Source organism: Strigops habroptila, chromosome 12 (assembly GCF_004027225.2).
Source record: "Strigops habroptila isolate Jane chromosome 12, bStrHab1.2.pri, whole genome shotgun sequence".
Lineage (NCBI taxonomy): Eukaryota > Metazoa > Chordata > Aves > Psittaciformes > Psittacidae > Strigops > Strigops habroptila.
Genome location: NC_044288.2, coordinates 13,491,322 through 13,516,343, shown reverse-complemented (window position 1 = coordinate 13,516,343; position 25,022 = coordinate 13,491,322). Strand labels below are relative to the sequence as shown.

Genomic DNA, 25,022 nt, shown 5'->3' with positions numbered 1-25,022 from the left:
AGAAGGAGCACAAAGAGTAGCATGCACCAGAGTTACCACACTGCTGAGCATCTCCTGGACCAAGGCAGTGCAGTCTCTCACACCATACACTCATGACATGACCTTGGACATGAGTACAAGACACTTGGTCTCTGGAGATGAGTTAGAAGGAGCCTTCTCACACCCATCTACTGTGAGAAGTTAATTTTCATTTGTCCCACAAGCATGTGATTAAGATCCCTCATCATGGTGACGAAGACTGTGGCAGTTGTTCTGTCTATGGCCTCTTATGCCTGCTGTGGTGGCAATGTAAACCACACTACACCTCCCTTCTACCCTTTCGTTCAGCAAGGTTTGGAGCTGAAGCAGTGAATTTAGTCCAGCAACAAAGCTTACCCGTGGCAACACAGGCTATTGCAGGAAGAGTGGTTCCATTTTCCCCTGCTTCCAACACTCCGTCAGGCTGAGAACACTCCTGGGCAGCTACCACTGTTTGGAATTTTCTTCCAAACATGAGTTTAATTTGTGTTGTACATGACATAAGCGCCCATCTGGAGCTGACCTGCTAACATCTAGCTGAATAAACATAACAACCTTTCGCTTTCTACCTGTTAGGTCAGTGACATTGATTTCCCTTGACTGCAGTGGTGGCAGATCTTAACACACAGAGAAAGGGAGAATTGAAAGCATACAGGTTGTTCAGGGAGCTGCTGTGTGCCATGGGAGGTGGAAATTCAGGGTTGCTTTCCTTTTTCACGTTTGTGGGACTTGCCAATCCTGCACTAAGGCACTGGTTCCTGTCCACAGCTATTCACATTTTCTCAAGACACATTATCCAGGGTCAGCAGAGATGAATAATTTAGTCAGAGAGATGCACTAGGACTTGTGAAGGTGACATTTGGAATATCAGCAGAAGGAGAGAGTGTTGCAACTCTTTTTCATGTTCAGAGGTCTGGTCCTTTTAGCATCAAGTCCTTGGTCCATTTGCTGTTGTCACAATCATTAATGTCATTAGCAGCTTCTGTGCTCCAAGGATGTAGATGGCACTAAGTGGCCTGAAAAAGATTCTAGATCATGGGCTTGGCTATGGACTGTCCCATCAAAAACACAAGGCTCCCAAGATGTGGGAGAGGCACATCTTTTCCCAGCCTTCCAGTGGACTCCACAAGAGTCACATCCTCCAGGACAAGAGGGTGCAGGTTTATAGTCAAGCAAGCACTTGAGGCAGCAACTTCAGAAAGACTGTCCTCTACATGCTTCTTTTCACCTCCAGAGCTTTGTGTTCTCCAAATGGAAAGAACAGACCTGATGGCAGAGTCAGGGACATCCCCTCAGAGGTGCCAAACAGTCTCACTGAAAGAAAGGTCCTAGTGCCTGCAGCAAATATTAGATATCGGCAAGCATGTGAGACACCCTCCAGTAACTGTCTCCTAGTAAAAGTCTTCGAAGGACATTACTATTAGAAAGGCATCAAAGAAACTCTTCAGCATGATAGTAACTATTAGTTTGGGCCAGGGCAGTAAAATTGGTTTATGATATGCTGCTCTTCAGACACAGTCTGCTTCTGTACTTGGTAAATGTCAATTAATTTATGGACATGGAGGTTTTATCACTCTCCTCATAGTTGGCACATCCTCTTCCCATTTAATTCTGTTGGTTCACTTTCTTATGTGAAAGTCAGCAGAGAAGGGGCATGCAGGTCACCCTGGGAAGCTATTGGTCAGACAGGGAGAAAAGAAACTACCTTTAATTGTCTAGGAGAGTGTCAGAGGTCAACCTCAGCAGCCGGCCTTGGCTTGGGGAGCTCCAGGGAGCTGTAAGACACGGTTATAAAGCAGATATAATTTTGCATAGTGCTATGGGACCAGCTTCAATTAAAGATGGCCATCCAACAAAATCTGTAGCATTTATGGCGGTTTGACATTAGAGAGGGGAACCCAGACCACTCACTTAGAATTAGGAGAGCAGACTTCATGCACATCCCTCTCATGTTCACATACTCTCACCAAGGTCAGCTGCTTCCATCAGTTCATACGAGTTACCCTTATATTAGTGGTCACACACGGAATATCCCTTCCATTGACTGCCAGTCTCACTGTGCCTTTTCCTTTCACGAGTCTGGAGGAAACATAGATAGACACAATATGGGATGGTTCAACACTGAAAGGAAGTTAGCTTCAGTCTCCTTTTCCCCTTAATCCTCTGCAAGAGTTTTCTTGCTGACACTAGCCTTTACAACCTCTGCAACTGAGCATCGCTTCTCCAGCCCCAGGGTTCAGACTAGAGGCCTTGACACTTCACACACAGCTGACAATTACTGTGACAGGGGGATGCAAGGATAGGCAGCTGCTCCTGCTATGAGATAGCTGTAAGCTACAAAGCTAAAAATCAACAACAGCTCCTTGAGAAATAATGTCTAAAATGCTTGCCATAGCTTGGGAACATAGGCCTAAACATGGTTTGGTTTTGACAATCATTTTAGTACATGCTCCCCAGCTCTCAGCACTTCCAGCCTGCTTTGAGCACTAACAGTGTTTCTCTGCTCCCTGCTTACACCGCACAGGATTACAGGGTGAACATCTTCCTGCGACAGCAATGGAATGACCCACGGCTGGCGTACAATGAATACCCTGATGACTCCCTGGACCTGGACCCCTCTATGCTGGACTCCATCTGGAAGCCTGACTTGTTCTTTGCTAATGAGAAAGGGGCCCATTTCCATGAGATTACCACAGACAACAAGCTCCTGAGGATTTCCAGAAATGGCAATGTCCTCTACAGCATCAGGTGAGGTGACTCAATGGGAAGAGCTCCACCAAGGTAGGGGAGGACAGAGCTAAACTTTCACTGTTCAAGCCTAAAATGAAAATGTGGACTTTGAGCATGACATTGGGTAAAAAAATTTAGGGTTTTTTAAAATAGGAAATCATACAATTCGCAGTATCATAGCAACATGGTGGGAAGGGACCCTCTGGAGGTCTCCCAGGTAACCTCATCCTGATGATTGACAACAACAGACCAGGTAAGCTGTGGCTTTTCCTGGCCAAATTGAGATATTTCACTTCCAAACTCATCCACTCTTTATTTTAAACTAATGAAATTCAGATCAAACTTCATGAGCTTAAAGAGGGAAAGTTTAAGTATATTTTGAAGATTTTTTTTCACCTCCTGTATAACGTAAGTTTGCCTAAGATATGCACACTGCATCTCACACTGCAGCTCCCAGTGGCAGCCATGGGGAAGAAAAACCAGCATGGAGCTATAAACTGGAAAATAGACAGCTTAATGCTGCAATGTAGGCAGCTTCCATCAAACATCAATGTGGTTCCAGCCCAAAGACCACCTCCCTGATGGCCAAAGCAGTAAGAGAATTGCCATGCGTGTCGGCTGAATGCGGAAACCTCACATTTCTCAATTTCTAAAAACAGGCAGGCAGTAAAACTGACACCAGCAGCTTGGCAGAGAGCACAGGGTCCTGTTCCAGGTGGGTTTGCAGGAGCACAGAGGGGGAATACTGGGTCACCCCAGCGCTGAGGATGCTCTGCAAGACAGAGCAATAACTCAGCAGGGGACATCAGCAAATGGCTGATCCCCATTTTCAAGGCAAAAACTTGAAAACACTTCGGTTATTGTTTTAAAAAAAGAATTTTCCCATCTATCTCCCTCATCTCCAGATGAAAATATAGGTTTCTTTTTAAGTACATTTTCCTGTGAAAACCAAAAAGAAAGAGGACATTCATGATGGAAAAGCACAATGTAAACGCAAAGTTTCTAAAAGGAGAAACAGTCCTTCCCTTTTAAAAAAAGCTTCCATCTCAAGTGCGCTGCTTTTTTCTAACTGGCTTTTTGCTACTACCATGTGCAATACTCAAACTCTAGTCAAGGTACTTACAAGAAGGTGGACTTTGTCCCATGGACCCAAGACTCAGCATGTTCAAGAACTGGGTTCACCCAAAATCACCGTTTAGAATTTCACTCTTTGACCGCTTCTCAGCGCACACTTCTCCAGCATGTGCTCAGCATCTCCAGGCCTAGTCATAGCCACAGTCACCCATTTCACATCCAGCAGTAAATTCTTCTCAAGGGGCTTGTCTGAAATTGAAGGTTTGTCTCTCTGATTGATCAGAGGTGGAGTCCCCTGCCAGAGATGTGATGAGAGAAACGAAGTGAGCAAATGCTACGAGTGACTCTCTATGGTAAGGTGTTTGTTTAAATACAGAAAATGCAGTTGCTTAAAGAGGAAACTTGAGCAGATTGATTCTTTCTGCTGTCACATCTTCTGTCCCAACATGCCTCTAAACTTAAGCGAGAATTTCTTCTAACATTAGGATTCAAGTTAAAGTATCTTTCCCTCCTGCTAAGTTTCTTGTAGGTCTGAAGATTGAAAAATTCAATTCCTGTCCCCCCGCAGGCGATTCCTCTATTTCTACATCAAGGCACAAAGCTGAAAAATCTAAACACTTCAGGGAACAGCATTTTCAGTATTATCAAACCAAATAGTCTAGCTATCTGAATCAAATCATTTAAAATCAGCTTGTTGAACCAAACAAACACTTTGAGTATAGATCATGATATGGGCAGAACAGCAATATACCACAGAAAATGCAGGCTGCACCTAGTGAAAAACGGAGCTTGACAGAAAAAAATTGGGGTCTCAAGTTGCATAGCAGGAATTCAGGAAGGTACAGAGGTTTATATTGACTTACCACAGGGCATTTTCCCTTCAGAAAAGTCTTTCCCACCAGTCTCTCTTTTCCCCCACAGCAACGTGTGATTTTGACCAAACTTCTCTTTTTTTTCTGACACAGAAGTGTTCTGTTCAAAGATTTTGAAACAGTCCCAGTCTCTAGAAATGAGATGTCCAGAGGATGGGTTTCTCTTGATGCTAATCCAGACTGTTGTGAATCTGAGGCAAGAAATGAAGACCAAAGCAGCAAAACTGCTGTGGGAACTCTTAGCACAATCCAAAACAACATAACAAGGAAATGCCATCTGCAGCAGGCAGCTCTGCTGGCACTTATATCACAGACCCAAATGCTCAGCATTTGGTGCTTTCCAGCAGCACATATGAAAACACAGGCAGGGAAGAGGTGAATGATCAGTCATTCCCGCAGCACACCAGTGTGTCTTGGGCAAGGTACCTGTTTGGAACATAGGGTGTCTGAGAAGGTTCACCCCCTCACCAGTACCACAAACTGTCTGTCTTCTCTCCTCAGGATCACGCTGACTCTGGCCTGCCCCATGGACCTGAAGAACTTCCCCATGGATGTACAGACTTGCATCATGCAGTTAGAAAGCTGTGAGTCCTGAGCACATCTCCATCCCTACCATCTCCCTCCCCAGCTGCAGCCAATTCCCAGTTCAGCCTTCCCTGAAGGTTTGCTCAAGAACCACTTGTTCAGGATTTTCCATTCATTCAGCACATGTGACATCTCCTAAAGAAGCCAAACCTTAAAAGATCCCTCATGAGGAGCCCTGGCTTGCTGGTATTTACATTGGCCTTTCACTTTGGAGGAGAAAGGTGAAAGTCTTTTCAGCCGTAAACAGGGTTTTTCCTCCCTGGATGAACATTTGCCCCTTGTACATGTTGCTTGTTGCAAAGGAGGGAAAGATGATGAGCAACTTCTTTCAGAGAAAGAGGTCAGGTTTGAAAAAATAGCAAACAGCTCAACAAGCCAAATTCAAGAAAAAATGTGATTTATTGCAGACGATTCATTGCACACCATCTCAGCTCCAGTGCAGGTCATTACCCTGGCTTTTGTCACATGCACAAGCAGTTTTGCCTCAACCCAAGTGCTATTCATTACAACATTGCCAAGGAAGGCCAGGATAGGCCCCTTCCTCCAAGCATAGCTCTCTTCTACAATCTGACCCTTTCCAGATCAGTGTTTAATATGTGTTTCACATGGTGTTTGTCTCTTCCTCTCAATAGTTGGCTACACAATGAATGATCTCATATTTGAGTGGCAAGAAAAAGGAGCCGTGCAAGTTGCTGATGGGCTGACATTGCCTCAGTTTATCCTCAAAGAAGAAAAAGACTTGAGATACTGCACAAAGCACTACAACACAGGTCAGTGCTGGTTACCTTTTACTGCTGGGATCATTAGAGAGGAATTCAGAACTCTGTATTTGTCAGAGTCTTTTGCTATATCCGATGGTACTCTGGTGATACAAGCCTCGTCCTACACTTCTAGGGACAACACACATATAAATACACATAGATATGTTGCCAGTAAATATGCACATATATAGCCAGATATGTGTGTAAACAAAAAAAGCTAACAGATACAAATCTGTGGAACCCTCCTGCCCCCAGGAACATCTGCATCACTTCAAGGGTGTTTGGTCTGGACCTTCTGTCCCAGCATCTTCTTTTGTCTTTGATACAAGGGAGCTGATGAAACTTAAGTGACAAAGGACATACTGCCAAGAGCTTTCTTTTCTATGACGATGTTGAACATTCATATTTCAGAACTGGGCAACAGCTATTAATTTCCTTATTTAACAAGATTCTGGTTCTAGGCAATGCAAGGGAAGTCCCCAGACAATAGCTGAAAACAGGAGGCTCACCATTCTTTATCAATAATCCCATGTATCTCTCATCCTTCCCAGGCAAGTTCACCTGTATAGAAGCTCGTTTTCACCTGGAGAGGCAGATGGGCTATTACTTGATTCAGATGTACATTCCCAGCCTCCTTATTGTCATTCTGTCCTGGATCTCCTTCTGGATCAATATGGATGCTGCACCTGCTCGTGTTGGCCTGGGGATCACCACAGTGCTCACTATGACCACGCAGAGCTCTGGTTCCCGAGCATCACTGCCCAAGGTAGGGAACCCGCTCATCTTTGCAGAGGGACAAAATGTGCACTCTCTGGGGACAGCACACAAGTAAGTCACCACACAGATCCTCCTGCTCAACCCAAGAGGCATTTAGCTGCCACTGCACTATTCCAGTTTAAGGGCAAGCAGAACAAATTCCAGTCCCCTCCTGCAATTTTAGCAGTGTTTCTCTGTCTAGCAGCAAAACTTCCCTTGAGATTCAGCACTCACCCCAAGATCCACCACAGCTCCCAGTAGCCAGGAGATCTGTACCTTGCCAATCCCTGCAACAACCACACATAGATATGTACTCTACTTTCTAGCCTTTTATTCACTTGACCATCATACTTTTAAAATAATACTCAATTTCCCTGTTATGAAGGGCTTCTGGTACGATCAGATTGGATTACTATTTTCCTTGCACATAAAGCATTACAATCAAGACCAGGATAAATTAAAAAATGGGTAATTATTGCTACTTAAGAGCCCAGGAGCAGTTTCAGTGGCTTGATAATAAATTCATGGTAAATGAGCTAAATTTTGGTATGGAAGAGCAGTTGTCAACCATATCATGGCTTCGTCAATGCCCTCCAAAGTCCTGGGAGAAACATGTAAAATGGCAAGCAAAAAGGCATTTTGGTGAAGAAGCCACCCCATCTCAGCCTCTCTCTCTGGCTCCTAGGTGTCCTATGTGAAGGCCATAGACATCTGGATGGCTGTATGCTTGCTGTTTGTGTTCTCTGCACTGCTAGAGTATGCTGCCGTCAACTTCGTATCTCGGCAGCACAAAGAGCTGCTCAGGTTCAGAAGGAAGAGGAGGCATCATAAGGTAATACATAAAGCATGAAGGACACTGCTGAAATCTGTCCCAGCAGAACATCACTACATGGTCAATTGAGCTGAGCCTCTAGCTCCCAGGGGAGTCCTTAGTATATGGTCAGGTGTCAAAGAGGGTCACACAACAAAAAGCAGGGCTACCTCAATGAATTGTGTCTCTTCTAACAGTCTGCTGACCCCAGGAGTCTAGCAAGCTGGTTTTTATTAGCTAGCCAAGTGGCCTAAGCCAAAAAGGTTGTTCTCAACTGAACAGCTGTCACACAGCAAAGTTCTGGCCTGAGTTCTCCTCAGAAGACACAGGGAGGGCTGTGGGGAGGCGGGCAGGGAGGTGTGAGGGATGTCTATCAGAGAAAGAACAGCATCCCCCAACAAGACAGCCTACATTAGCCTGGAGGTAAGTGTCACCTCTTTTGTCTCTGTCCTCTCTGTGTTCAAAAGCATCTGCTTCTCAGACTGACTGCAAATTCCTTTCAGAAGGAAAGAGCATTATTCTCAGCCTTAGCCTTGCTCCATGCTTACTCGCCATAACTGACGCCAATCCAAGCATGCATGCCTCATATAGACACACATCTCCTGCAGCCTGGACTCTACTAGCTTTTAGGTTGAGGTACCACAGCAAAGATTTTACCTCACAGGATGCACTAGAAAGAAACATTAAGGGGACTGTGATGACAAGACCAAAGGCACTTAAAAATTTTCCTTAATTAACTGGTAGAATCGGGTAGGTGGTATCACATTTTCTGCCCCAGGCTGATAGGCTGCTCTCAAGCTGGCATGTTAAAACGGTACACTTGCTAAGGAAAAAAAATATAGAAAATTTTGCTGATGGAAATCTCAAGAGAGCCCTTAGGAGAATGCCAGGCTCTGCCTAAAATATTCCTCATAGGTATTTGTCTAGCCTCTATTTTAAAGAGTCCTCTGTGATCCCTCCTATTCAGAGACCTCCCCATTCCATGACTTCACTGTCCCAGCCATTAAAAGTCTTTCTCTTGGGTCTAACTTGTCCCACAGCAGTTCACAGGGTGTGCTTGGAGAACAAGTTAAGGAGCAGAAGTTCCTGTCTTTTTATAGATTCGCCTCTCTCTGCTTCAGTTATCCTACATGCAAAGCAGGAGATAGCTGTTCACTTGTACCCAACCCAGACAGGACCAGGGATGAAAAGTGCTGGCAAACACAAGGAAAAAGAAGTAACAGATGAGACCATCAGCACCCTGCCATCTCAAAACCAGCTGAGGCAGTTTTGGTTCAGAAGATGCAGCCTGCTTGATAGAGCCAAAGTAAAACCACCCAACACAGGTGCCTCATAGTGCTTTTATCTCTTAATCTAGACTCAGGCATCCTGTCTCTGGAGCTATGCTGTTGTATGCAGATCGGTCTGTTGATAAAACAATAAGAAGAGAAGAAACACTAATACACAGATGAGTTTAAAAGGTATTTTCCAGAGATGTTCCATTGAACACAAGGCTGCTATTACAATCCCTGCTCAATCTCACAGCAATTTGATTGGAACAAAGCATAAACAAAAACACTTGCGAGAGCAAAATGAACAAGATTTGCAGGCTTATCAGAAAACTAGGAGCTGGCTTCAAATATGCAAATGGATTAGTGCAGCTGCCAAAGAACCTAATTGCTCTGTCCTGATGTCCTCACTTGTCTGTGTAACTCTGCCTTGTTTAGGCATGACACGCCAGGCTGAAAACAAGTGAGAAGTTGCAGTGCTCCATGATAGTGGAGGCAGCTGGGGAGAGGATCAGCCCATGCCCACATTTATTAAGTCTGCCCAAATCAAACCCTACTAGCCATTCTTCACACCTCAATGTGCTGGACAACGTGCCATGGTCTGGCATCAATACGAGTGAAACCAGACAAATCTGTTTCTTAATTTCCTCAGACTCAGATGTAAGCTGCTAGCTTATTCTCATCATTAAGAGTCTTTTTTTCTCTCTAAAAAATCAAAATCTAATCAATAAATGTTTGTTGCCAGGTTTCAATTGACTCTTTCCATTTCTGAGCCACCTCTTGCCTCCTTCCCTCTGAAAGAACACAACCAGAACAGGGAAGGACAAGACTTAGAAATATGTAAGCCAGTTGGTAGGTCGCACAACTCACCAGATTGCCACCCTCTCCCAAAAAATACAAAAAAAGAAGGCTTAAATTTATTTGGGTTGTTTTGCTTTGCTCAGATATGCCAGCGTGCTCTCCCTTCTGCTCCTGTCCCCACCACAGTGCCTCCATCCCACGCAGCTACCTGCTCCATACAGAGGCCATCCAGAAAAGACCCTGCAAAGGAGGGCAAAAGGGGCAGCAGAGCACATTTGGCAGGCAGGTTACGAGGGAGGGGGCTGGTAGGTCAGTGTTGGGGGCCTCTGTGACAGTTCATTAGTGCCATTGGTCTAACAATTAGCCTTGGTGACCTCTAGTCAGGAGACACGGGTTGCTGACCCTGCCTCTGCAACTCACTGGTTGCGTTACTTTGGTCAGACTTGGTTTTCCCTGTGATTACATCCCCGTGTTCAATAAAATAGGGCTGAATCATCCTGAGAAGCCTGGAAGGCCTTCACCAAAACAGCAATAGCATTTGCCATCAGACTGGAAAGTAAATTAGTCTTTTGCACAATAACTGGAATTAATACAATGTCTTGTGTTACCATTGTCTTACCATTGACTCGCTGAAGGGCACTTCGGTTCCTTACCTAAAAGATGGCTTGTGGGGAGGTGCTGTGGGGTTTGGAGTGTCCCATGGCTGGCAAGCAGAGGGCTGGTGGCACGCTGCCCGCAGAGGTCTTTTGCTGGACAGGTCTCGGTGCCTGCACATCCATGTAACTCTGTAGGAAGTCTTGCACTGCAGCTTCAACTACGTGAGTTACATGGAGCCCACTCCTTCTGGGCAAGCTGGTACAGCACAGGCAAAGCAAAGAAGGTGCTGACAGGAGCAGGGGCTGGGGGGGAAGAGGCAGAAGCAAAACAGGGGATGCAATTGGAAAAATAAAAGCAGTACCATAAACCCTCAAGTATGTCAAAGATCCCAGTGGGGTGGAAGTCAGTCATGTTCTTCATGGGGTGCCTGGATCCCCTGATTTGCATCTGTGCATCACACAGCTGGCACCCCTCTATAAGGCTGATCTCCCAAGAGCAGAGGGTTTATCAAAGGGCACTGGGGTCGAGACATGAAGGAGACATCTTTCCCTTGTAGGAAGCTGTCAGTGGAGAGCCTTATAGTGAGGGTGCACTGTCTATATCTCATTTTAAGTAGAGTCCCATGCTGAATCTGTTTCAGGAGGATGAAGCTGGTGAAGGCAGGTTCAACTTCACTGCCTACGGGATGGGACCAGCTTGCCTACAAGCCAAGGATGGCATCTCTGTCAAGGGTGCCAACAACAACAACACAGCCAACCCCGTTCCCCCGCCATCCCGCTCCCCGGAGGAGATGCGGAAGCTCTTCATTCAGCGAGCCAAGAAGATCGACAAGATCTCCCGCATAGCCTTCCCCATGGCATTCCTCATCTTCAACATTTTCTACTGGATCATCTACAAGATCGTCCGCAGAGAGGATGTGCACAACCAGTGAGGGAAGGGGAGCAGCTGGGAGGGAGCGAGCAATCCTTTATATATGTGCAATAGCAATGCAGCAATGCATGAATTTAAGAATGCGGCAATATCTACTAAAACAAAAGGGGGAGGGGGGCTGGGAGGGACTTTTAATCATGTGAACTGAGGATAACAGGCACAGGGAGGAGAAAAAAAAAAGCTCTTGATCTGGGGATTGCAGGGTGGGGGTTAGTTTTACAGCATAGGAAGGTTTGGATTGCTCCAGCTGCAATCCAAGCAGTGTAATATAGTAATATATATTCATGCTTAATTATAATGCAAAAAGAAAACAATCAAAAAAAGATAAACAAAAAAAATCCTTTTTTTTTAGCCTATTAACAGCTTAGATTCTCAAGTCACTGGAATGATTCATAATTCCATGTGCAGAAATGACTGCAATTATGCTTTATCTGACTTTTGCTATAGAAAGGCCATACCAGTCAAGCACGTGGGGAAAGCAAGCCCTAACAAAAGGGAAAAAAGCCCAAAAAACCAGGAAAATCATTCTATGCTTCTCTAGGTTTTGCACTTTGAAAACTGGAAACTTAAGAAAGAGGCCGTGGGTTGTTGTTTGTTTTATATGTTTACTTTTTTAGTCACAGGTTTGCCGATCAAACACTTTGTGACTTTTGGATAGAGGAAAGCAAATACATTATCTCTCTCATTCCCATCAGAGAGCACCCAACGGGAAACTCGAGCAGGACATCAGGGCCTTCATCAGAAATTGCAGGTACCTTCTGTCCTTTTAAATGACCTGGCAGGATTTGAGACCCAGGAGACAGAAATACTATTCAGAACATGAGAAATGCTGACTAGAAAAGATGAAGGATTTTGAACACAGCTCTTTCTTTTTTTATGTTTTTCCAACCCCCTTTCTGCCATGTTTGGTTACAATGGGGGGGTGGAAGTAATTATATTTAAAATATAAAGAAAACAGGCATATTCATGCCTTGTTGCAACAGGGCCGGGCAAGTGGCAATACTGTCAGTAGGGGAGGGGGGGGAGATGTGTATAGAGAGAGCAGTTCTTATTTTCAGACATTTCATAGCAGTAATATTAATAGCAAAGCTGGGCAAATGGACCCAAAACTCTATTTTTGTATCTATTTTAGTGCTGCATTTAGCTTTAACGCAGCTGGGAAGATAGAGCAGCTGCTTTGCCCCTGTCTGCTGCCCAGCAGAGCCCTGGGGGAGGCTGGCACAGTTTGGTGGGGATAGGGAATTGAGGGAGGGAGGTGGGAATGGGTGAGCAAAGGGTTGGTTCCACTTTGAACAAGTGGTAGCACAGGCTGGCGTTAGAGTTTGGGGAGGGACGGACACGCCAAATGCCTCTAGGGTGTTACTTGGAGGCCTAGCTTGGGGCTGGCATGGGCAGGTCAAGGGCTTGATGTCCCCCTTGCCTCTCCAGGACCCTGGGTGTGAGCCAGGCCGAAGCACCCAGGGCAGTTCAGTCGTGTTTGTTTGCACTTTAGCAAGGAAAGTAAAAGACAGCTTGAAGGAAGAGACAATCAGTCTGCACTGAAGCACTTGGGGTCAGGTCTGGATTAGGCGCTAAATGAAGGCAGAAAGAAAAGTAGCACCCAAGGGGTGCTTCCGCTCTCCCATCTCCTGCTCAGGACCAGGCCATAGCTGATCTCGGCTGCAGCTCTGATGCACTGGGAACAGATGGGCTCCTGTTTGCAGAAGGTGCATCCTCCATGGCAACTGGAACAGCTCAAAGTACAGGTCCAGTCTGGGCCAGGTCAGCAGGGTCCAAGCCTGGGACAGGAGGTGAGAGTATGTGCTCAGCCATGGGTGTCCCAACCAGCACAGTGAGAGGCAGCTATGGGAGAGGATAGGAGAGCATAGGGGCCTGTGAGGTCTCCTAGTGCAGGGATTGTGCCAAGAAGATAAAGCCCAGAGAAAGCAGCAGGGCTTTTCTGGGCTGGGTAGAGGGACACCCATCTCCACGGCTGCCAATTCAGCACCTTTCACCAGCACTAAATACACTTTATTTAAAGAAGAAAAAAAAAAAAAAAAAACAAAACAAAACAAAAAAAGAGTAAAGAAATAACCAAGGATAAGAACAAAAAGGAAGAAAAAAAAAAGGGGGGGGAGAAAACAGAAAAACATGGTGGGCATGGTGTGGACTAGGGCAAATAGCAGTATTTCCTAATGTTTTGGCAAAGGCCACCTAGCTTTGAGTCCCCTTGCACTGTTGAGACAAGGAAAGGTCATGCGATACCAGAGCGAACCGGTACATCAGTCCCTTCCCTCTACTGGAGGAGCAGAAAACCTGAGGATTGCTCCTTCCCCTGGCAGACTGCACTTTCCCAAGCAGGGAGATCTCAAGCTGAGGAGCAGAGGCGTTATCTGCTCCTAGGACAACTTTCCAAGCCTTGGCTGGGGTCCAGGGCTGCTGCTGGCTCTGGTTTTGCTTGCTGAATTATCGAACTCTCCCTGCGTGCGCGACAGCCAGTCGTGCCAACCGCGCGTTGTGCAACTGCTTTCAACGGCGCGTCCTTGTCTGAGATGAAAGGCAAATCCAGGGAATTCCCCTCCCTGCCCAGCAGCAGGGATTGGCTTGGCAGCCCATGCACTGCAGCTCCTTGCTCACTCAAGTGAATAACCGCACATGGATGGCATCTGGGGAGAAAGGTCCTGCTCCGATGCCCAGACATTGCACTTCGGAGTCAGGTAATTTGGTTGTGGTCCACATGACTTCTCAGTCTCCCCAGGCTACCTGGGATGGCTCATGGGGCACAGCCAGCTGCAGGGCTGTAGGTTTCCTTCTTAAGGAGAGCTGTTCTAAGGAGTTGCCTGCAAATTGTTAACAAATCTCATGCAGCATCCTCCCACCCAGGGTGAGTTTTGACCCTACATCCGAAGGGCAAGACCAGAGCAAGGAGAAGTAGTACATTCCCTCCTCATTTCATTCTGTTCCAGCTTAGAGAAAGGCCTTGAGACCAAAGAGGAAGCCTATGTTCATCCTAGATCTACTGCTTGGAGATGTAGATAAGCTCACAGTTACTGCTTCACTAGAGCTCCAGTGTCACTTCTTGGCACTGAGTAAGGCCAGAGGAAGGCAAATTAGGGACTAGAAAACATCAGAAAGATGCTTATGGTTCCTGCTAGTGGAGCCCATGGGAGTTTAGGGACTGAAACAAGAATTACGCACTTATCATCCTACCTTTACATCCAGTTTGATCCTGCCAACCACTAGGCACTTTTGACACTCTCCATAGGCTGTGTTATTTTCTCTTCATTAAGCAGCCAGTTTCCATTCTGGACATTTTCCAGCCCCAGGGCTGCCTGCAACGGTGACAACGAGCAGCACTCACATGCCAACATGAAACATGCTGGGGTCTTGGCAAGTGTCTGGTGCTGCTGAGGTAGCTGTCCCACGGAAGTCCTGCCAGACAGCTCCACCACACACGCGAGACCTTAGACTCTCCTAGGAGCCCCTGGCAAGTCTGTGCAGTTCTCAAACTCAAACATTTTTCTCCATCTGTTCTAGGCTGTGTTTAGCCTCTGTATTGCAACAGAACTTGCTTTGATAACCTATCTCATCTTCAAAGTAGGCTGCTTTAACAGTGCCAGCAATTATATTTATTAGTAAGAACATAAAGGATTTGATATTGCTGGATAGCTTCCAGGCATACTGATGCAATTTAATGCGGTAATTGTTAGCTTTTGTTAAGAGCAAGACTCAGAAGCAAAACCTCTGATTAAGAGACAGCGGTTGGTCTGGCAGTAAAGAGAAAAAACGGGGACCTAATTCACTTGGACTATTTGGAGAAACAGGGCTTTATCCCATCTAGTGTTATTTCCAGGTGGAAATGTATCACTTCATGAGCAGGAATTATTTTTCCTTATATATAAATAGAACTGTGGGGAAAAAAAGGTAGGATAAACTTACTATTTTTTGGTCAGGTAGATGAGTGCTTCCCGCTAATTCCATCCCAGTAGCATGGAAATCCAAAAGAGATGCTGAAGAGGGTCCAGGATAGGCCAGGAAGTACGTTGTCTGCTACAGACTGCGAGGCTGAGCCTTGACCCTGGCCAATCACCAGCTTGCCTTTAAACACTAAAGGCAGGGTCATTGGCTTCATGGGCCTGGTAGCGCTCTCATTCCTCCTGTCCTAGAGGATGGGAACTGGGGAACTCTGTTCCTTAAAGCATCAAACAATTTCAGATGCTGAATATTCTCATGTGCTGCAAACAGAAAACTTTTTGCTTTGGTCATTGTTTTCCCCAGACTTTTCTAGAAGGATTTTTTTCTTCTGCCTCTTCTGAAGATCTTTAGTTTTAAGGCAAATCCAAAAAAATTCAAATTACACTATTGGTTGTCCTTTATCTCAACTGTAATTTGATGACCTTGTTTTGTTTCCTAATGCTGCTGAAAAAAAGATTAGAAGTACTTACAATATATATATTTTTAAAAAGAAAGGAACATATGAAAGGAGCAGAGACTATTATAAATGGTGCCATATTTTTCACAGATTTTATACAATCATATTTTTGTACTGTACTACCATTCCTTAATAAAGCATAGCTCTTATCCCTGTGCCAAAGACAGACAATCTCTTTCAATATCCCATTCCTTACTCCAAAACCTTGTTATGGGCAGCAATGGATAACATAATATGGATCCCTTCTCCCTCAAAACCCAACCCTACCAGTGCAGCTGCAGGTCTGGGGTCCCTGCCCTCCCCATGACATTGTGCATCTCCTGTCTGGGTACCTGTGAGCATCAGGTCCTGCCCTGCTGGAACATCCCACAGGCTCAGTTCAGCAAGAGAAGTATCTGACCTCTTCTCTGTTAGGAAACACATGATGCTCTCCTGTCTTGTTCTCAGTAATGGGTATCTTGTGCTGCTCCTGCTTCAATAGATTTCCATCACTTGTATGGAAACAGTATATTTAAGTAGAAGATTAAGATACTTGATCATTCTTCAGGGTGCTAGGATGAGCACCAAACCAGAAGCTAATATTCATTAATTTTAGCATCTTCAAAATCACTTCAGGCCCTTTTAAGTCTTCTGATCACTTTATCTCCTCCTTAATTATTACTTAAGGGCAGTTGTACATCTCTTACTCAAATTAATCTACACAAGTCTCTTACTTCATTCAAGTATCTTGCATTTTTCTGCATTTGTCTCCTTTCACCACCTGAACTTCCATTTCTATGGGGCTAAGCGCCTCAGCTCTGCAATCTTTGAAGGGGCTGGTACGGACAAGTGTCTTGAGAAACACAGGGCAAAATAGGTGAATAAACCCACTCCTCCCAAGTGGGCAGGGTAATAGTTACCAGGGAATCACATTCATAGAAAAGCATTCATGAAGAGGACTCCTGGGGAATGTAAGGGTGGCTACAGGGTCTTTTTTTGACTGTGTTGTATGCAAAACCAAAGCAGCATAAGTCAGAAGGCAGGCAGGTGTTTTGGTTATTATCCTTGTAAGGTTCCATGTTTTTCAGTCATCCAGCTATATAACAGTTGTTTACTGGAAATCGGGTTCTTACATTCCCAGTCTCCTTCTACTGTGGTGTGCAGTAGAGGGCCCCAGAAGAAATAATCTGTTGTGAAGTAGGCAACATGTAAGGAGCTGTTGCATGTTTTGCACATGGCATGTGCTCAGAGTTCCTCCAGGCTCCACCCACAGTTGATGGGGAGATGCTGGTTCTTGCACTAGGTGAGTCATTCTCCTTTGAGAACTACTGGATGAGCAGCCCTGGGGTGATGTCCTTAGGTGATCCCACACTGAGGGAGCATGCAAGTGCACAGCCCAGGCTAGTGACACTGGAGTTAGTTTAGGAATAGGAAGCACAGGCTGAGCCAGGCAAGGAATCCCAACCTGTGATCTTCCATGCACAGGAAGACCAAACCAAACCAACCCAACCTTTTCGTTTGCAGGGGCTACGGCTTTCCAGGTTCATCTCTACTTTCACTCACCCTATCATATTGTCCCAGTATCATGCTGCCAGCAAAGGACCAAAGCTCCTGGTACTGTGTTATAGTAAAGGACACAAACCACATGGTTTGTATAAAGAGAAGGATGATTTCAGTACCTAGCAGAGGAAATTAGTGGTTAAATTGTCAAATGAGGATCCTGACAGAGAAGGAAAAGGAAAAGCAATATGAGAGGTTTGCTTGCATGCCACATCACTGTCTTCTCCTGGCATTCAAGGCAGACAATGCTAACAGGTATGATGCAAGAGTCAAAGCTGGCAGCAGGAGTTAAGAGATTGTATCAAGTAATTGTGACCATTAAGTATAGCAAACCTAAGTTACAGTCCTCATGAACTTTACTGCCAGGCTTCTAAGTGGAAATTGTAAGAGAATCTTAGGTTTGTGATATTCCTGCTCCTGGGTCTACCACCGACAGCATGCAGGAGCCCATCCTGGGATAGGGCAGGCTCCCAGCAGTGCTGAAGATGGGCTAGCCAGGGTTGATCCAGGCCATGTACAGGGATAGTATATAGACTGGGAAAAGATTCAGCACAAGGGCATGTTGCCACTTTAGGGGAAGGTAGAGATGGCTTCATTGTTGGCTTCATTCCATCAGCACCCAAATCATCACTGCTGAGGCATGCAGGCTGTGCTTAGTGCTGCTACTGCTCCTACCAACACTAAGAAGCCAGCAACAAGAAGCACAAGGGAGAGGGACACCTCAGCAGCTTCTCAACAGTAGTTCTCAGCAAGAAGAGAGGATACAAAACCCTAGTACCTGTTCCCAGCCTGAGGTTCAAGTATGCTGGCACTTCTAGTATAGCCATCCATCTTTTCCCGGGCATAGGATAATATGACCATAAATAAGCCATCAGCCTGGCTTGAAATTAGCTTTTATTTATAGATTTGCCACTTAAATTGCATAAGTAGCTTAAGCCAAACAAGGACACCTTCTGTCACCTACCCAGGGAATATGGCTGAGCCTGGCTGGGGCACAAGGTACTGTCATTAACTATGTGCACTGGCTTAAAGCTGTAAGTATGTCATTGCTATGCAGGTGAGTCAAGCTTGGCACAAGCAGGGACAGGTAGAGCTGGCCTGAAGCCGTCAGGTCTGAGGTGCACAGAGCTCTCAAGTAGCTTTTGCTGCGTGAATCAAGCTTTAGGCTGCAGGCAGCTGAGCCAGCTGGCCGGGGTTGAGCACACCACAGAATTTGGGCACTAAATTACAGCTCCAAGTTCAAGCCTGAATCAACCTTGCAGTGAAGACACCCTCAGTCACAATTATAGCAGAGGCTTGATAGTGGTCTTGCTTAAATCAGCATTGCCCTGTCATAGCCCTGTGGAGATCAACACACCATTACTTCCAACAATAGCAGGAATGGGGACTCTTTCAGTGTTTCTTGCTTGACCTAATGCCCAGACACTGACCTTTATTGAACTAGAACTATGCAATAGTGAAGAGATGGTGCCAAGGGCATTGCCTCAGCCACCTCTCCTGGATATCCACTTTCATGTTTCTAAAGGTGTCCTCATCACAGTTCTTGAGGTAAGGTAAAGAACCAACACACGAGCCCCTGAGGAGCAGGGCCAGCTGGGGAGCTTGTGATGTGCCATGAGTGGAAACAACAATGTTGTGACCACAGCTTTAGGCCAGCTCTGCTCCTCCAAGGCTGCAGTGTTAGAAGTAGAGCCCTAGAAATTGAGCTCTCTACCCAAGAGTAGAGTGAGGGCAGGAATCAGAGAGGAGAATGGAGGAGCATGGAAGAGTAGATCAAGACTACTGTAAGGCACAGGAGCTTGTAGTACTTACTCCTCACTGTAGCAAGTGCAGTCACACTTTAATGTGTTTAATGCACACACCAGCAGCATTAAAACTGCAATCCCAGTCCATGTGGTCCTCCTGGGAGTTGAGGCTTTAAATGCTGCTTCTTGTTCTTTGAGGGGTTGGAAAGAAAAGTCACAAAGCTTGACTTGTCCCATGGAGGAAGAGGTACAGTACAGCATAGGCAGTGTCACCTGTAACAACAAAGCTCAATAAACCAGAAAGTAAAGAAAGTGGAGAAGGGGCAGCCTCTGTAATGTAAGGTGCTGGAATGCATCTCACTGACCAACTGCAACAACTAAGTTGAGGGACAGCTGTATGTCCTTCACAGGCATGAATATAACAAACAGCCTCTACTTGCCAACATTCCCACTTTTTAATCAGGAAAAAACATCACCAAAAGAAAACCCAACCAGAAAACTACACCACTAATGGGTTATTCTATTGTTATACCCTCTCATTGTGGTTTTAAGTAACAGTGGCCAGTGCTAAGGGTCACAGCAGTAGAGCTCAGCTCTACAAGAAACTCTCAGTTAGAGGCTAACCCAACATCTTAGCAGAAGGGAGCACAAGTTCCTTTACCTCATGCTTGCCTAGGCTGGGGAAATAGCTTAACAAGGGTTTTGAAACACTCTGCTCTGCCTACACAGAACTTGTATTGTTTCATTTCTGTCCCTTTCTTCCCAGACCTGTTTCTGCCCAAAACATTTGTATTCTTTCACTTAGATCAGAAACAAGTAGGGAAAAATCAGCATGGACCAAGCTGACAAATCCCTAAATTAACCTACTCGAAGTGGAGAACTGTAAAAACAACCTGTGAGGCCTGATAATCCTTTCACAGTGCTCCAGCACTGAGCAGGGTTACTAAACTGGACAGGGCAGCTGAAAGACACATGCATCTCAAAGATATGGGCGATATAACCCTCCTTAAATCAGGTCAAGACAGGAGGTTAATTTAGGGATCTGCCAGCTGTGGGAGAATCCAAAATGGAATACTTGTGAAATAAACACTAAAGGCCAAACAATGATGTTTATGTGAGAATTTGAGAGCCATGTATGTGATCCATCTTCCCCTCGCTGGGAAGAGCGACCTGTTGTGCTTGAGCTCTGCCTTTGAGCTCCATCTTGCTGCTCACTGCAACATCAGAGCATCTTCACCATACAATCAGCACTGCACTCCCTGCGATGACTGATGCAGCAGGCCAGGAGGTGACAGACAGAGACATTAAGGCGCAAAGGCCAAGTGACTCACCACACACATGTGGAATTGATTATCTTGGAAAAATGCACCCCCTAGAGCATCTCAAGCCTACTGTGAAACGGAATGCATACACAAGAAGAAAAGTCTGTGTGGTTCCCGAGTCTGGCTGTGACATACTGACAGCACAGACCATGGCCAGGACTCACCTCTTCTTTCACAGACTTACTGAGCTGCAGTAAGGAGACGACCGTTTCAAAAGAACTGAAATAGATTGCAACTGTGCTAAAAGCCATTCACGCACGCTTAAAGAGTAAAACTTCAGTGAATTAAGAGATCTAGAGAGACGTAAAGATGAAGTAACACACTAAGGACTTCACCCAAAAATGGCCTGACATGCAAAGGTCAGTGCATTTCATTGCAGTTTTCCATCCCTGCGGCATTGGTGAACACCATTCTGGAAGCAGCCTTTGAATCCTGAAGATGCACAAGCCTGTCCCAAGCAGCTGTTTGTAACCACCTACCCAAGATCAAACAACAGCCATAAGCAGGCTAACATCATTGTGGACTGTGACATACTATGGACTGTGTTGTCTACTTACATCCTACCATGGTGTACAGCATATCATGCTTATTATATTAAAACTGAGGAGTAATGAAAAACTTACACTTAAATGATATAAAAAAAAGGAGGGGAGGATCCAGGAATTTCTCCCTTCCAATAAACGCACACCCATTTACATCATTTTGTAAATGAATTTATCTTTAGAAGAAAAATAAAAATACTTAAGCTATTTCTCTTCAGGACAACCATTGCACATTTGGTTTTTACTTTGGAGGGGAGATACACACACAGACACAGCAATTTTCTAGTTGAAAACATACAAAACAAATAGAAGTGGGAACAGTTCAGCACCTTGAGAGGGTTTTCCTTGTGTCCTTGATAAACAGTGTTTCCATTTCCCAGAAGCATCCACCTCACTAGTCAAACTCCCCAAAATCTGGTATCTAGGAAGAATACTTCCCCAAAAACTTTGAAAAAAGCCTATTAAGTGCAGTCTTTGTTTTGTCCTATTTTCTGTCTCTCCCATCTGTAAGCCATTTGTATGAAGAAAATCTTTGTCTCCAAAGCTCTACTTTAAAGCTCGTTTGTTCCAAAATACAACAGCGCCTTGATGCTGTTTGTATCAGGGACAGACAGGGCTCTGACAAACGACTTGGGTTGGGTTTAGCAGCCATAGTATGAGATGTTACAGGCTGCCCCATCCCTCTGTCAGCAGTCACTGTTCCTCCAGAAAGGGCAATACCTGGCACCCTACACTCCCTAGGGTAGCTCAGGGTAAAAACATGGGGTTTGCCAACACAGATAAACCCTCCCACAGAGGACTATACCCTCCTGACACACCCATCCATCAGAGCCCATTATCACTGTTCTTCTGTAAATACTAAATCCAGATTTGAATTACTTTTGCATTTTGTGTGCTTGTTAAAAACTTACCAGGATACAGGTATCTCTCAAGTCTGTTCATGATCAGGCCAGGACTGGCAAAGCCAGAGCATTTTCCTTCTTCAGTCTTATTGAGACTTCAGAAGGAAGCAGCAGCATTAAAACTGCCCCAGGCTGACCAACTCTCTTAAGCATAGGAAAAAGAGCTGCTGTTAAAAGGACAAAACTCACCTCCCTCTAGCTTCAAATTACCTTAAAACAGGCACTGAAATAGTTCATATTCAGCTGGTTAACTTTTCTTCCTTAGAGATGGGTGCTAAAATATCAGCATCTCACAGGAGATAATTGGAAAAGTATTCAGAGTAAGAATTAACCACTGGAGTTAAGGTAAAAAAAAAAAAGAGAGAAGTGGGCACCTTAAGTGCTCTCTGAGTAGTTCTACTGGTTCATTAACACAAGTCTGAAAAAATAATGGAAAAAGTCAATGTTTATTAACTTTCATGCTACTTTCCCCTAAAGAACAGAGGAGAGACTAGAGAAAGAACATTAAGTGTACCTATATTTAAAACTTTGGATGTAAAACCCTTCAAAGAGAATAAACTAGCTTAATCATGAAGTGCTTACGTATCTTCTCCCTACTCCCCTTAAAAAGGGACCTCCCTGTCTTTTCTATATAGATTTATAATATACAAATATATACATATACAAAATTGGTATGGCCTTACACTCCATTTAAGGATATTTTGCTACATCGGTTAGAGTGCAAAGCAACTGCTTCCTTAAAAGCACCGTTTTTACATCATGATGAAATAACCTATAACTTAGACAATTTGCATGACCACACAAACAGTGGCAGATTATTTTTCTGTCTTGTAAAAAGATTTTAAAAGAAAAGTTTATTTCAGCAGTTTGAAGATGGAATGTAAAGTTTCTGCTGTTATATGTACATAAAATCTATTTATTGAGTCATACATTCATGCCGATTCCAATAAAAGATTTTTCTGAAGTTCTCTCCATGGGTTTTCAGTGCCAGAGGTTCTACACTGCAAGCCCATACTGCTGCTGCATTTGTGCTAACATAACATTTCCTGGAAATAAGGCAGAGGATCAGTTTTACTGTTAAGCCTTTTATTCTGAAGAATAATCTCTCCCATCTGTGACCTCCTGAGCTCCACCTCACAAAGGAATTCCTACAGCAGCAGTATCAGCCACAGGATTCAGCCTCCTGAACTGTTTCCTATTGTTTCAGACTCTTGCAAGGTTAAACACATTTAGCTAACACACTGTTAGCCATCCTCCCCAGGATTCAAGATCAAGTCCAGGCAGAAGCAGCAAGTTTTATCTCCCCCCAAGAGGGACGTATCTGTAGTCTCTATGGAACATCTCTTGATTTGCTCTGGCCTTTCACATAGCAATGACAAGTACCCAAAGAGAAAGCTCTGTTGGTGGTGTCTTTGCAATACCCTGGGTTTTAAAATCAGACACAAATGAACAGCAATACTTCCAGTAGAGCCAAAATATGCCTTAAATTCTCATGCAAATTGAAACAGGTCCCGGCAAGGAGTTTAGCTGCTTGGGTGTAGGGTTCATATAAAGAAAAACAAAAGGTATTTCATGCACCATTTTTCAAGCTCTGACATGGCATTATTTATACTTAGCCTTAAAATTCTTTGGTAGATGAACTGACCTTCAGACACCCAAAATGACATTTCAGAATGTTAAACGACAGCCACTCATGCTGAATCTCCAAGATGGACATGATTAAGTGTTTTTCCTTCCACAATCAGGTGCTTTGTCAAGTTTGAAATATCATCAGTGGAACAGCAGATCCCACTTGGCTTGGCAAGCAGCATTTTGTAACGGAAAATAGAAGGGCAACATCCTGCCCTCCCTGTCTATTCTGAGAACACACCATTACTCTAAAATCTGCTGTCTTTGAGGAATGGAGTTTGAAAGCATTTTACTCAATTGTTTCATGTCTCATAACCAGATAAGCTATTAACAAATCCCCTTGTCCCATCTTCCACACAATATGCAAGAGATCATCAAGATCTTAGGAGAGCAGTTTTTCAAGTTACCAGCTGGTGTAGAATGGTACTGGTGGGAGATGAAATAACCACCAAGATAATTACCTCCTGCTAAAGCACACACAACTTAAAACTGCTAGTGTGCCATGTCCTCTTATAGCCCCAGGCAGCAGTGTGTAAAGAAACTGTTAAAAACCATGTTTTGTTCAAAAAAGTCCCTCCACAATGTGCAGAATCAGCCGCTGTAGAGATCAACTCCAAATCTTCATACCTGCACCCAGAACCATCCTTTTCATCAAGGTAAACACACATCTAAAGGGAATCACTTCCATGTGGCACTGGTGAAGAATGTTTCTCATTCAGATTCAAGTCAGAAGTCACTGTTACAACAAAGGCTGTTTCCTACTCCAGGTGTAAATCCTCTCTGCAAAGCCCAATTTCCAACAGCATGGCCACCACCTCCACACTGTATATGGCTAGTGTACACCCAGGAACACTAGAGCTTCAGCTCTGAGCAAATGATTCTTAAAAAAAAAAAAAAGCAAGCAAAAAGAACCTTTAAAGAGGTCCCTGTGGAGCAAGCAAGTGATCCCTGCCTGAATCCTCAACTGCACAACACCTGAAGTCCTGAACACAAAAACATTTCAGTTCAGCTTTACGCAACAGCACCTTGTAAGTCTGCTGGTACCTAGGAGTACTCCAGGAGGTTTCCCCTGCACAAGGGATAAACTAGGTCTACTTAACTGTACAGTGCACTTAACCAAAGAAAGGGCAGCAAAGGCAGTATGGCTTCCAGTTTTGGTTCAGGTGGTATGAAACACTACTATAAATGAAACAGTCTTATTTCTACTTGTCTTATACTATTAAGATCAGCCAGATCACTAGTCATACATGAACCCCTCTGTGCTCTCTTCTGAGGGCAGATTATTAAGATATAAGGATCAATGTTCCCTACATTGTCTATGTGGTTTTTGTGGGTGCAAAAGCAGCTGATGGTGGGTCTGACCAACTTTTCTCCACTTCCTACTACCTGCAGAGCACTGGGACATCAAAAGCACTTCAGCAACTGCCACCTCAATCTCAACTGAAGTGGAGGTGCTAGCAGGCAGACCACAGTCTTAGTCATTTGAGACTTCCCTGTAGTAATTTCTTTCTGGAAAGAATTGAGACTACCTTGGTTATTACAGGTTGGCCATCCTGGAACTATCTAACTCGCTGCAGCCAGCTGAGGCGAATCAAATCATGACTTCTTCATAGTCATCTTTCACCATTAATGCATGCAAAGCATTGAAGACCTTAGACAAGAGATGCTGAGGTTTTGCACAGCAATGAGGAAACAGAAGGGCTTGAGGCTTAAACAAAAAAGGCAGTGT

The 25,022-nt window shown here is 44.7% G+C and overlaps 1 protein-coding gene across 1 annotated transcript in view; it reads left to right on the top strand.

Annotated features, from left to right (window-relative positions):
- GLRA1 (glycine receptor alpha 1) overlaps nt 1-14,526 on the top strand; it is a 40,052-nt gene extending 25,526 nt beyond the window's left edge. The window contains exons 4-11 of the mRNA XM_030504836.1: nt 2,543-2,766; nt 5,196-5,278; nt 5,912-6,049; nt 6,592-6,806; nt 7,482-7,628; nt 10,890-11,200; nt 11,821-11,954; nt 14,522-14,526. Of these exons, the coding sequence (XP_030360696.1) occupies nt 2,543-2,766; nt 5,196-5,278; nt 5,912-6,049; nt 6,592-6,806; nt 7,482-7,628; nt 10,890-11,200; nt 11,821-11,954; nt 14,522-14,526 (1,257 nt within the window). The remainder of the gene's footprint in view (nt 1-2,542; nt 2,767-5,195; nt 5,279-5,911; nt 6,050-6,591; nt 6,807-7,481; nt 7,629-10,889; nt 11,201-11,820; nt 11,955-14,521) is intronic.
- Nucleotides 14,527-25,022: the final 10,496 nt, after the last annotated feature.